This window comes from Carassius carassius, chromosome 29 (assembly GCF_963082965.1).
Source record: "Carassius carassius chromosome 29, fCarCar2.1, whole genome shotgun sequence".
NCBI lineage: Eukaryota > Metazoa > Chordata > Actinopteri > Cypriniformes > Cyprinidae > Carassius > Carassius carassius.
In genome coordinates this window covers 21,291,463-21,303,414 of record NC_081783.1, presented here as the reverse complement: position 1 = coordinate 21,303,414, position 11,952 = coordinate 21,291,463, and the positions used below count along the sequence as shown (strand labels likewise).

At 34.9% G+C, this 11,952-nt stretch overlaps 1 protein-coding gene across 2 annotated transcripts; it reads left to right on the top strand.

The window, feature by feature from the left end:
- Window positions 1-1,128: 1,128 nt before the first annotated feature.
- On the top strand, window positions 1,129-11,202 carry pmt (phosphoethanolamine methyltransferase). Of its 2 annotated transcripts, none has more exons than XM_059516271.1 (12): window positions 1,129-1,326; window positions 2,579-2,756; window positions 3,477-3,632; window positions 4,361-4,497; window positions 5,354-5,511; window positions 5,590-5,784; window positions 6,908-6,997; window positions 7,261-7,350; window positions 7,714-7,836; window positions 8,242-8,373; window positions 10,156-10,272; window positions 10,910-11,202. In XM_059516271.1, the coding sequence occupies exons 2-12, from the start codon at window positions 2,593-2,595 to the stop codon at window positions 11,018-11,020; spliced, it is 1,473 nt and encodes a 490-aa protein (XP_059372254.1). In that variant the 5' UTR covers window positions 1,129-1,326; window positions 2,579-2,592; the 3' UTR covers window positions 11,021-11,202. The 2 variants fall into 2 exon arrangements, with proteins under 2 accessions (XP_059372254.1, XP_059372253.1); XM_059516270.1 differs by lacking the exon at window positions 1,129-1,326 and adding an exon at window positions 1,446-1,591.
- The last annotated feature ends 750 nt before the right edge of the window (window positions 11,203-11,952 follow it).

Here is an 11,952-nt window from a genome sequence, read left to right as displayed (position 1 = left end):
TAGTTTTAGTTATTTTACTACAACAATTTAAACAAAGTTAGTGACAGAATTATAAATATTTCCAACTAAATCTGGGCAACTAGCTGAAACAAAATACAATTTTAGTTGTTTTTTTCCCCAAGCTATGTTTTTAGTCATGTTAGTATTATAACATTATCATAACATCATAATAAACCAGAATGTTAACTTATATTTAAAGGAAACTCCAATTATGACATTGTATGTTAGTTATTTAGTTAGTTAGTTAGTTAGTTAGTTAGTATTGTTTTAGTTTCAGTCCCTAGGTGTTACTTTTCATTTAAATTCACGTTACAATTATGACAACTTTCTAATAAATTAATTAGACATTAATAATAAATTAATTAGAATTAGAAAATACTTTTTTTTGTTTTCTGTTAATTAGAAAATAAATGAATAAGTTATAAAATTAGAAATATTGCCAACTAAATCTCGTCAACTACTGTAGCTGAAACAAAATACAATTTCAGTTATTTCCCCCCAAGCTATTGATTTAGTTAGTATTGTTTAAGTGTCATAGCATTATAACAAACAGCATGCTACTTTATATTTAAAAGCAAGTTCCAATGTGTGAGTTACTCAGTAATGTTTTAGTTTCAGTTATTTATAATAACCCTGGGTGTTTCTTTTTTTTCATTTAAATGTATTTACTTACTTATTCATTAATTAGTTTAGTCTTTTTGAATGTATCTAGTAATACATCTTTAAAAAAACAACTTCGAAAAAGTACATTAATGATATATTTAATATATTCACTAGAATGGGATGCCAAGACCTTGTTTTCAGCTATGTGGGATATTTTTCTGCTATGTGTAATATAAAACGATTGCTTTCACCATTAAACACATCAAATATAATACAAAACGACACAAATACAGCCCAACATGAGCACAATACCAACCAGCGCAGTAAGGGATTGAATTATAAATTAATTATCATATTAACAGTTGGATGTTCATCTAAACATTTCTCTCCTCGGTTCAGTAGCTTTTGGCTCCAGAATGCATGAGGCAATATTGCGCAACGAGCGCGCATTCCTGTCTAGAGCGCGCACGAGGAGCGTCAGCACTTTTCCAGCAGAAGCCGGTGCGCGTGTATAGAGCTTTAATGACACGTTACTTTTTCGCTTGTTTCATAATTCCGCATCACCATTAATAAGCCCGAGGAGGGGCATACCGGTCTCTCTCTCTCTCTTTTCCGTTTCTCCAATCAGAAAGTGTAAGGATATGGTCTCATTCAGCTTTGACGCCTCCCTCTCCAAACCTGTGAACGAAGACTGACTGAACGCGTATCCAGTCCGGGTGTAAGGTAAGGGATTCCCTTTCCATCACTGCCTTTCGTAACCCCCCTGGATCTGAGTGATATTATTATTCATGTGTAAAGCGCAGGTCTCCTCCCCTCGCCCTATAGTGGTCAGCGGAGTAATATAGACCCGGACAGGAGTGTTCAAAGAGACTTACAAGCTGACTGAACAATCTGTTCCGGTGGAAAATATATACGGTGGAGTTTGATATATATATCTGTATATTCCGTTTTAATATTTTTTTTTTCTATTTCACTGATATGGAAAAAGGTAAGACAAAAACACATAGCAATATTTTTTTCCATGTCGATATTGCTTGTATGAGATGATGAAAACTTAAATTATTTCATTAAATATAACTCACTTTGGAGTGATCTAATTTGGAATTTAATTAACAAATTGGTATTTAGGGATTGACCCAATTGGGTTTTTAAATGGTCAATACAGATGTCAGGGTAATAACTTTTTTTTCTTTTTTTCCAATCCCAGTATTTTGTCAAATATTGCTAGTATGAGATGATAAAATTAATATATCAGTTTAGTCTTACAGAGTATAACTTGTTGGATGTTTGGATCATTTTTGGGCTTTTTGCAATATGCTAGGAGATTTACCTTTTTTTAATGGTCTAATGTCTAGAAAACATATTATTAAAATAAGATATAATTCTGAAAACAATATAATAATATAATATAAGCAAATGAGATTTGTTAAATTTAAATTAAAACTTATTTTACATAATAATTATGCAATATAACCCCCCCCAAAAAAAAGAGAAATACACTTAATCTACAGAACTTTTTCAAAATTTCATATTTGATTTTAATGTGTTGCTTAACTTTTTTTTTTTTTTTTACAAACATGAACTGAAGATTAATTAATATACTCTTTATATATATATATATATATATATATATATATATATATATATATATATATATATATATATATATATATATACTGTAAAATTTATTTGCATCTCAGGTTCCATGAAGAATCTTTGACATCCATGGAATTCTGTTCCACAAAATATTTTTTTAGTGGGATAATGTTCTTTTAAAATGTTCTTCAATCAAACTTCTTTAAAATGTTCATTGAAAAGTTCTTTGTGGAACCCAAAATGGATCTTATATGACACTGTGGCAAAACCTTTTTTTTTTAAGAGTTTAGTCAATTTTTGTAAAGGTAACCAAGAATAGAAAATCTAGAGAAACAGAAATATCCTCACTGTCCTTACCTGATGGGGTTTGTCTCCATAGAAAGCGAACGAAACATGATGACGGAGTTCTGGAAGGAACATTCCAAGTTTGCAACAGTAGAGGAGATGATGCTGGATACAAACGCTCATGAACTGACCCAGCACGAGCTGCCAGAGATTCTCTCCCTGCTCCCTTCTCTGGCTGCTTCTGACGTGCTGGAACTAGGTGCTGGAATCGGGTCAGTGATCACATTGGCTTTGACTTTGGATTCTGAAGAGACCTGCAGATCTCTGATGTTTGGGTGAACCATACATACAAGTCAAAGTCATATTTCACCCTGAAATCGAAAGACAAAATAGCATTTAATGTTTTGCATAAAGAAAACAAGACTAATAAATAAAAAATAGGATTCATGTTAGAAATAAAATGATCATAAACCGAAGGCATTGCAACAAAAACTATCGTGATGTATGAACACTTTACAACTTATTATTTACAAGATATATACAAATAACAATATAAAAAATTATGAGATCAGTTCATGGCAACCTATGTTTTTATATTACTTGAACTCATTAAAATAATTGAACCAATGTATTTTTTAATTATATGAGATTCAAGAAGATAGGAGTTTTAAAAATGAGTTGAAATGACAAACAAGCAACATTACTTCATTCAAATAAAGTTTAATGGTTGTGGTTCCAACAAAGTGGTTGCCGAGCATCACAAATGTAAACAATGGTGTATGTCTATAGAGTAATTTACAACAGCTTCAGCCACGGCTCAACCAATCAGAATCAAGGACTTTTTGAAGTGAATTTTCAAATGAGAATGATGAAAATCTGGTGGAAATCTAATCAAAGGGTCAAATGGTTAGGTAATCTGTTTCTTGGCCAGTACTAAGCTTTTAAGCATAGTTTATTTGTTGCATTGTTATCATGACCTTTGCTCTTTTCAGTCGGTTCACGCGTCACCTCATTGGCAAAGCCCGCCATGTGACCGCTGTGGACTTCATGGAGAAGTTTGTGGAAAAGAACAAAAAGGACAACAGCCACCTGGGAAATGCTGAGTTCATCCAAGCTGATGTCACAAAGCTGGACTTCCCTAAACACAGGTATATATATATTTACCTATAATCACAGCTACAGTGCATGTAATATTCTTATCATATTTTTTTCCAAGCACATTTTACCAATATCAAGCCACATCAGTCTCTATAACAACTATTATAATAATTTATTTGAATATACATAAAGATAAAAAGCTATTAATGGCAAAAGACTAGAAGAATTAAGATGAATAATTAGATGTCAGACCAAGAATGAAACCATCAGGAACACTTTATTCTCCATTGCTATCATTTTTTAAAACTGCAAACTACCTGAAGTCTCCAGAAGTACAAGGTGTCAGGTTCTCAGAGACTCTCACAAGCTGAAGTGTGAAGTGTGAAATATATAAAGTCTGATTTTTTAAAAGGTTTTAAAAGGATTTTTAGGCCATCAGGCTAAGAGTGCCTTTGCTATGTTTCTTATTTTGAAAAGCACTGGTGGATACACCCCTAATGAGTCATCAGTATTTTGGTCAATTTTTCTAGAAAAGAAAGACATGTACATGTGTATACAGTGTGTCCGCTGTTAGTGTACAAGAGTTCACAGCTTCGCATTGATGGCACCATGAAGAACATTTAACATCTATGGAATCTTTCCATTCCACAAAAGTTTCTTTATAGCATAAAAAGGTTCTTTATATTGTTATTATTTGATTTTAATTTCATTCATAGATCATAGCAGATGCATCCCATCTCATTTGATGTCTTTCTCCATCTTCCACTTCCTGTTTCAGTTTTGATGTGGTCTTCTCTAATTGGCTGTTGATGTATCTGAGTGATCAGGAGCTGAAGTCACTGGCTGAGAAGCTCCTCTTGTGGCTCCGCCCAGGAGGCTACCTGTTCTTCAGAGAGTCCTGCTTTCACCAGTCAGGTTAGAGAAACGACACCCTGTATTTTGACACTTAATGGCAGTGATTTCGACACTGCAATCTGGTTTTCTGATTGATGTGACAAAAATCCAAATAAATAAGCACTTTTAAGTGCTTTTGCAGTGTGACAAACCTTCAGTGTTTGAAAGACCTTTAGTGTGTAAACATTTAACCCAACCGCTGGGTCAAAACAACCCAGTTGCTGGGTTTGTCCATATTTAACCCAGCATATTTTAGAGTGCATATTACAATTATTATTATTATTAAACACAAAAATGTAGGGCTGGACATTATTTAGTTGATCATTCAAAAATAAAAGGGATTTAATATGTAAAAAAAAAAAAAAATAGAGACACATTGAGTTACTGCATTTTGTTAACAATAACTTAAACAAATATATATTTTTCTTCCGTAGTGTTTAGCATAACTGAGATGCTATTATATTTTTATTAACATTTTTAATTAGTTTTTATATTTTACATGTTTAGATTTTGAGTTTTTGTTTTACTTTCAAAGTTTTTTTTTTATTATTAATTTTGTTTAAAACATGTCTGTACAGTTTTCAATTTCAGTTTTAGTTTCAGTTAGTTTAGTACATCGAGTTAAACAGGTTAAATTGCCTTAGCAATGAGCTGAAATACAATATGTTTAAAGTTGTTTTATTTGTATATTTTATATGAGTTATTAAGTTTATTTTATTCCAGGTAAACATAAGTTTGAGTTAACTATAATAACCCTCATATAGCTTGCACTGATCCTCATGCTTTATTACTTTTATTACAGCTGTAGAGTAGATTATTTAATCTTGTAAAAGTGTAAGTTTTTCTATAAGTTTTCTTGTCTTTTTTATGTCCACAGGTGACTGCAAGCGAGATTTTAACCCTACGCACTACAGAAGCCCTGCTTACTACAACCACCTGATGACGTCACTCCTGCTGGACGAATCGGATCAGACAGAGAAGAAATGCTATGGGTTTGACATGGTGCTCAATAAGACCGTTCAGACCTATGTGAAGGTAAACCAGTCAGTCAGCTAATTATTTTAAGGACATTAACTCTGTATAATGAGCTGAAATGGAAATGCTTTGTCTTAGATGAAGAACAATCAGAACCAGTTGTGCTGGCTCATGCAGAAAGTTCGCCGTGATGTGGTTCAGCAGCATCAGGGCGGCTTTTCCACATTCCAGGAGTTTCTAGATAACCAGCAGTACACCAGAAGAGGAATCTTGCGTTACGAGAAGATGTTCGGATCAGGATATGTCAGCACAGGCGGATCCAGCACGACTAAGGTCAGGGATGCAGAATATGAGGGGTCATACATCTTTAAAAAAATGCCATGTGAAGTTCATTAAAAATTCAAAGATAGAAAGAAGAATTTTATATAGTCTACCTTTTCGAAAGGAACTTTTACCTTCAATAAACCTAAAAGATGCATATTAGTGCCATAAAGTTACATAATACTACCTAAAGAGTACATATTAGTTCCTAAATTTGTATTTTTTAAAAGGTACTGCCTCAGTGATAGCTTTTGTTGGCTACCTTTTTTCTGAGATTGTATGAATATAAGTTAGGCTACATAATAATAACAGTTCAGCAGTTCAGTGTACAACTTGTTGTAATTTTGAGTAAATTCGGCTATATTTAGAAAAAATATTACCATTTACCAAACCAAGGCACAGCAGAAACGCTGTTTGGAATTGTTCAGTGAGTTGTTTTAGGATGAATCGTTGAATGAATGATTCCACCCTGAAAGAACATGCGATAAGTCGAATGATTTATGCACAGATCGTTCATATCAGTCGTTCACACTTGTTTCGCTCCGGAGTGAGTATGTTTTTGAATGAATCTGATTCAATCAATTACTCGTTTTTTAAGACAGCAGCTTGTTTTGTTTCTAAATTATTCTAACCCGCTGTTTTAGAATGAATCGCGGTTGAATAAATGATTCAAGGATTCATTCGTAAAGACAGATGCTTTTTTCGTTCGTAAATAAATAGGCCTATGCGTTTTTGAATGAATCAGTTAAATAAATAATTTAATGACTCATTAATAAAGATTATTTATTTCGTTTTTCCCTGAATGAATGAATGGGGTTTCTGAACCTATCATTTAAATGAATCATGATTGAATTAATTATAATATGCTCACTTGTCTCCACCTATTGGAGTAACTATGTAACTTTCAGAAACAAAGTACCAAAAGTGTTTGTAATAAAATTATTAAAAATTTAAGCAATTCATTTATTATTATTTCTGTCATATATTTATTTCTGGTTTTGAGGATTCCTCATTTTTGGCTCTTGGCTCCGCAGTGGAGAACTACTGATCTCTTGTGTTATCTCATCATTTTAGTGAATAATTAATGGACTGTTTTCTCTACATCTCTTTGATATATTAATCTGTAACCTGTTAGGAGTTTGTTGATATGCTGAACTTGACCGCTGGACAGAAGGTTCTTGATGTTGGCTGTGGGATTGGAGGTGGAGATTTCTACATGGCCAAGGTAAGCCAAAAATGTAACAAAATTTCATGTGTTTCAAGTTCATGTGTTGCTTCAGAACCTTTTTCACTCTCCTTAAGTCTGTATTTCTCAAGGCCTTTAAACAAGCAAACGGTAATTAAATATTATTAGAGAAATTCTGTTTTGTCTATATTTTAGTGTGGTGCACATTCTGACCACTTTTACATGATTATTCACAGCTGTAGTGTCTGATTACTGTGACACGATTAATTACTAACTTACTGAATGATCTTTTTTAATGACAGACCTTTGGGGTTGAGATTCTGGGCATGGACCTGTCATCAAACATGGTGGAGATTGCCATGGAGAGAGCCTTGCAGGAGAAACTGCCATTAGTAAACTGAGTTTTTCAGCAAATACCTAGCAACAATCTGGCAACTGCATAAAAAATGCAACAAACTATACAGAACAGCTATGCAACTGCACTGTAATACACACTAGCAACTAACCGTAACGAACTTGTAAGTTCACAGCAAAAGCAACAACTCACAACAGCTTTGCAACTGCATAGCAACACCCTAACATCCTAGTAGTATTTTTTTTCCACAATAAATTTAGAAATATGTTTTAAAATGTTAAATAGTTGTATATTAAATAAAAAAGAGCACAGACACTTTCAAGAACTGAATTCTGGGAAAGCTGTGAGCGTTGCTCGGCACGTCCTGATAGCAGAGTAACTGTCTGTCCTTCCCCTGCAGGTGCAGTTTGAGGTGTCAGATGCCACAAAAAGAAGGTTTCCTGATGCCACGTTTGATGTGGTTTACAGCAGAGACACCATTCTGCATATCAGGGACAAACTGGACCTCTTCAGAAAGTTTTATGTGAGTGTTCTCATAGGTAAAGGTGTTAATCTACTGTCACTGGGTAGCAGGTGTTCCAGTGATTATATGTGTGTAGGTGTTTGTGTGTGTGGGTTTAACAGTTATCTTCACCTTGAGCCTTCTTTATTATTACTTTTTTACTAAGACTCAAATGAGTGACACATTATGCATGGCATATAAAAACAAGCCTTTGTATTTGTATTGAACTACTGAGGATTCGATCCAAATAGACAAATGCAGTGATGTAGGGTAAGAAAATGCTAACGTGGAAAATCATTATCAGGAAATAAGAGAAAAGAATGTGCGTTTTCTGCCCTCTACTGGACAAATGAAGTGTTGTCTTAGAAGTGATGAAAGAATGTGCATTTTGATTTCAACTGTTCTTTTAATGTGTGTGTGTTTCAGTCATGGCTGAAGCCGGGCGGGAAACTTCTGATCAGTGACTACTGCTGTGGAGAGAAGCCTTGGTCTCCAGCGTTTCAGGATTACATTAAACAGCGGGGATATATCCTCTACACACCTCAGAGATACGGACAAGTACAGACCTCATAAAATCATAGTGTACTATTATAGCTTGTTTGGCCTGAGCTTTAGTATTGATCTGTTATGTAATGCTGATATCGGTCACTACAATGCTGATTGAATATGCCAAAAAAAGCTGGCACAGGAACAACGGGCTTGTTAAAGGGATAGTTCACCCAAAAATCAAAATGATGTCATTAATAACTCAGCCTCATGTCGTTCCAAACCTGTAAGACCTCCGTTTATCTTCAGAACACAGTTTAAGATATTTTAGATTTAGTCAGAGAGCTCTCAGTCCCTCCATTGAAGCTGTGTGTACGGTATACTGTCCATGTCCAGAAAGGTAAGAAAAACATCATCAAAGTAGTCCATGTGACATCAGAGGGTCAGTTAGAATTTTTGAAGCATCGAAAATACATTTTTGTCCAAAAATAGCAAAAACTACGACTTTATTCAGCATTGTCTTCTCTTCCGGTCTGTTGTGAGAGACAGTTCAAAACACTGCAGTTTAGTGATATTCGGTTCACGAACGAATCATTCGATGTAACCGGATCTTCTTGAACCAGTTCACCAAATCGAACTGAATCGTTTTAAACGGTTCGCGTCTCCAATACGCATTAATCCACAAATGACTTAAGCTGTTAACTTTTTTAATGTGGCTGACACTCCCTCTGAGTTCAAACAAACCAATATCCTGGAGTAATTCATTTACTCAAACAGTACACTGACTGAACTGCTGTGAAGAGAGAACTGAAGATGAACACCGAGCAGAGCCAGATAATGACTCGTTCTCGAGTCAAGAACCATTTCTGTCAGACGCGTCCGATTCGAGAACCGAGGAGCTGATGATACAGCGCATGTGTGATTCAGCGTGAAGCAGAATGACACACAGCTCGTCTGAACCGAACTGATTCTTTTGATGATTGATTCTGAACTGATTCTGTGCTAATGTTATGAGCCCAGGTAAAACAAAGGCTTGAATCAAGGGCAATCATCGACGCCATTACGTTGAGTGCAAAAGAACCGGTGAACTGTTTTCTTTAACTGGTTTATTGAATCGAACTGTCCGAAAGAAGTACTGGTCATCCGAAAATCGATGCAACCGGTTCTTGACTCGTGGACGAGTCAATGTTTTGTTCATTATCTGGCTCTGCTCGTGTTCATCTTCAGTTCTCTCTTCACAGCAGTTCACTCAGTGTACTTTTTGAGTAAATGAATTACTCCGGGATATTGGTTTATTTTAACTCAGAGGGAGTGTCAGCCACATTAAAAAAGTTAACAGCTTAAGTCATTTGTGGATTAATGCGTATTAGAGATGCGAACCGTTTAAAACGATTCAGTTCGATTTGGTGAACTGGTTCAAAAAGATCCGGTTATATTGAGTGATTCGTTCACGAACCGGATATCACAAACTGCAGTGTTTTGAACTCTCTCTCTCAACAGACACGGAAGAGAAGACAATGCTGAATGAAGTCGTAGTTTTTGTTATTTTTGGACCAAAATGTATTTTCGATGCTTCAAAAAATTCTAACTGACCCTCTGATGTCACATGGACTACTTTGATGATGTTTTTCTTATCTTTCTGGACATGGACAGTATACCGTGCACACAGTTTCAATGGAGCGACTGAGAGCTCTCTGACTTAATCTAAAATAGCTTAAACTGTGTTCCAAAGATAAACGGAGGTCTCACGGGTTTGTAACCACATAAGGGTGAGTTATTAATGACATAATTTTGATTTTTGGGTGAACTAACCCTTTAATGCTCTTGCTGAGTGTGTTTGTGTGTGTTTTTCAGTTCCTGAGCGAGGTGGGATTCAGTAATGTTCGCGCTGAGGACAGAACAGAGCAATTTATTCAGGTCATAAAGGCTGAACTGCAGAGAGCCGAGGAGATGAAGGAGGAGTTTGTACAGGTGAACAACACACACTCCTGCTCATGTAACGCCTGCATTACATTACAACCACACATTTGCATACTGTTGGAGAAAATATTTTATTTGCAGGCATTGAAGATATAATTTACTTTCATTTAAGAGGCCGTTCGTCCCAAAAATGCAAATCCACTCAACCTTCCAATGCAAGCCATTCAAGATGTAGATGAGTTTAGTTTGTTTGAACTAGAAATCACCTGCTCACTAATAGATCCTCTGCAGTGAATGGGTGCCGTCAGAATGAGAGTCCAAAACAGCTGATAAAAACATCACAATAATCCACAATTAATATTATGGAGAGAGGTCACATATTTTATCCAGAAGTAACAGTTTACAGTTAAAAATGTCTTAAGGATTTGTTTCTTATGTAGCTTTCACTTCACGAGACCTTGATTGAGGGACTAGAGTGGTGTGGATTACTTGTGGATTATTGTGATGTTTTTATCAGCTGTTCAGACTCTAATTATGACGGCACCCATTCACCGCAGAGGATCCATTGTTGAGCAAGTGATAAATTTCTCCAAATCTACATCATGAGTAAATTTTTCATTTTTGGGTGAACTATTCCTTTAAAGTTTATATGAATATTGTTCTCTTGTAATCTCGGTCTCATCCACAGGAGTTCTCTCAGGAAGACTATGATGCCGTTGTAAACGGATGGACAGAAAAACAGCAGCGCTGTGAGACTGGAGACCAACGCTGGGGGCTTTTCTATGCCACCAAAGAATAAGAGAGAGGAACAATCCAACTAATGATCAAATTCAAATCAATATATTTCAGATGCTAATTAAACTCACTGTTCTGTCTAATTCTGTGAATTGCACAACAGTGCGCAAGATTCGAGCATCAGAGCTGTAAGACCGACATACTGTTATGCAGCATAAATGAATAAAATGATACTTTTCTATATTATTTTATTAGTTTGTTGTTTTGTTTGTGTATGCTTGGGCTTTTAATGTGTTTGATAAAATCCTCAAAGTCAATATCTATGATGTAAACAGCTGTTAACACACAGTGAACTTTTAACCTTATAATAGTAACTACAGATAAACACAGAAAAACCACAATAAATTAATAAAACAATAATATCTGCAATTATCTTCCATGACTTTTTTTTATATCTCAGAGAAACATTACAGAGAAAATCATGTTTGGGATGATTTGGCAAGTGAAATCATTTAAGATATTTTTATATTACCCGAAACATAAATTACACAGACACAACAAATACAGAAATAAATATTTAAAAATAATCATATAATTACAAATAAATTATGAAAACAGTCATATATGATATAGTACTGTATGTGAGTGTGATGTGTGTGTGTGTGTGTGTGTGTGTGTGTGTGTGTGTGTATGTGTGTGTGTGTGTGTGTGTGTGTACAATGCACAATACAGGCACTTTCAAAATTACAATGTACTGTATTTGCTATCATTTAATATTTTAACATGCAATGCTAAAATATGAAACATCCCATCAAACTGCTCAAAACAGCTCAGTAACCACATAACAACATTATAGCAACAACTTATACACCCCTGGTAACCACACACAACACCCTGGCACCCACCTATTACAACTACAGTAGGTTCTTACTAGCAGCATATTTGCTATCATTTAATATATAATGTAATACCAAAATATGAAATAAAGTATTTACA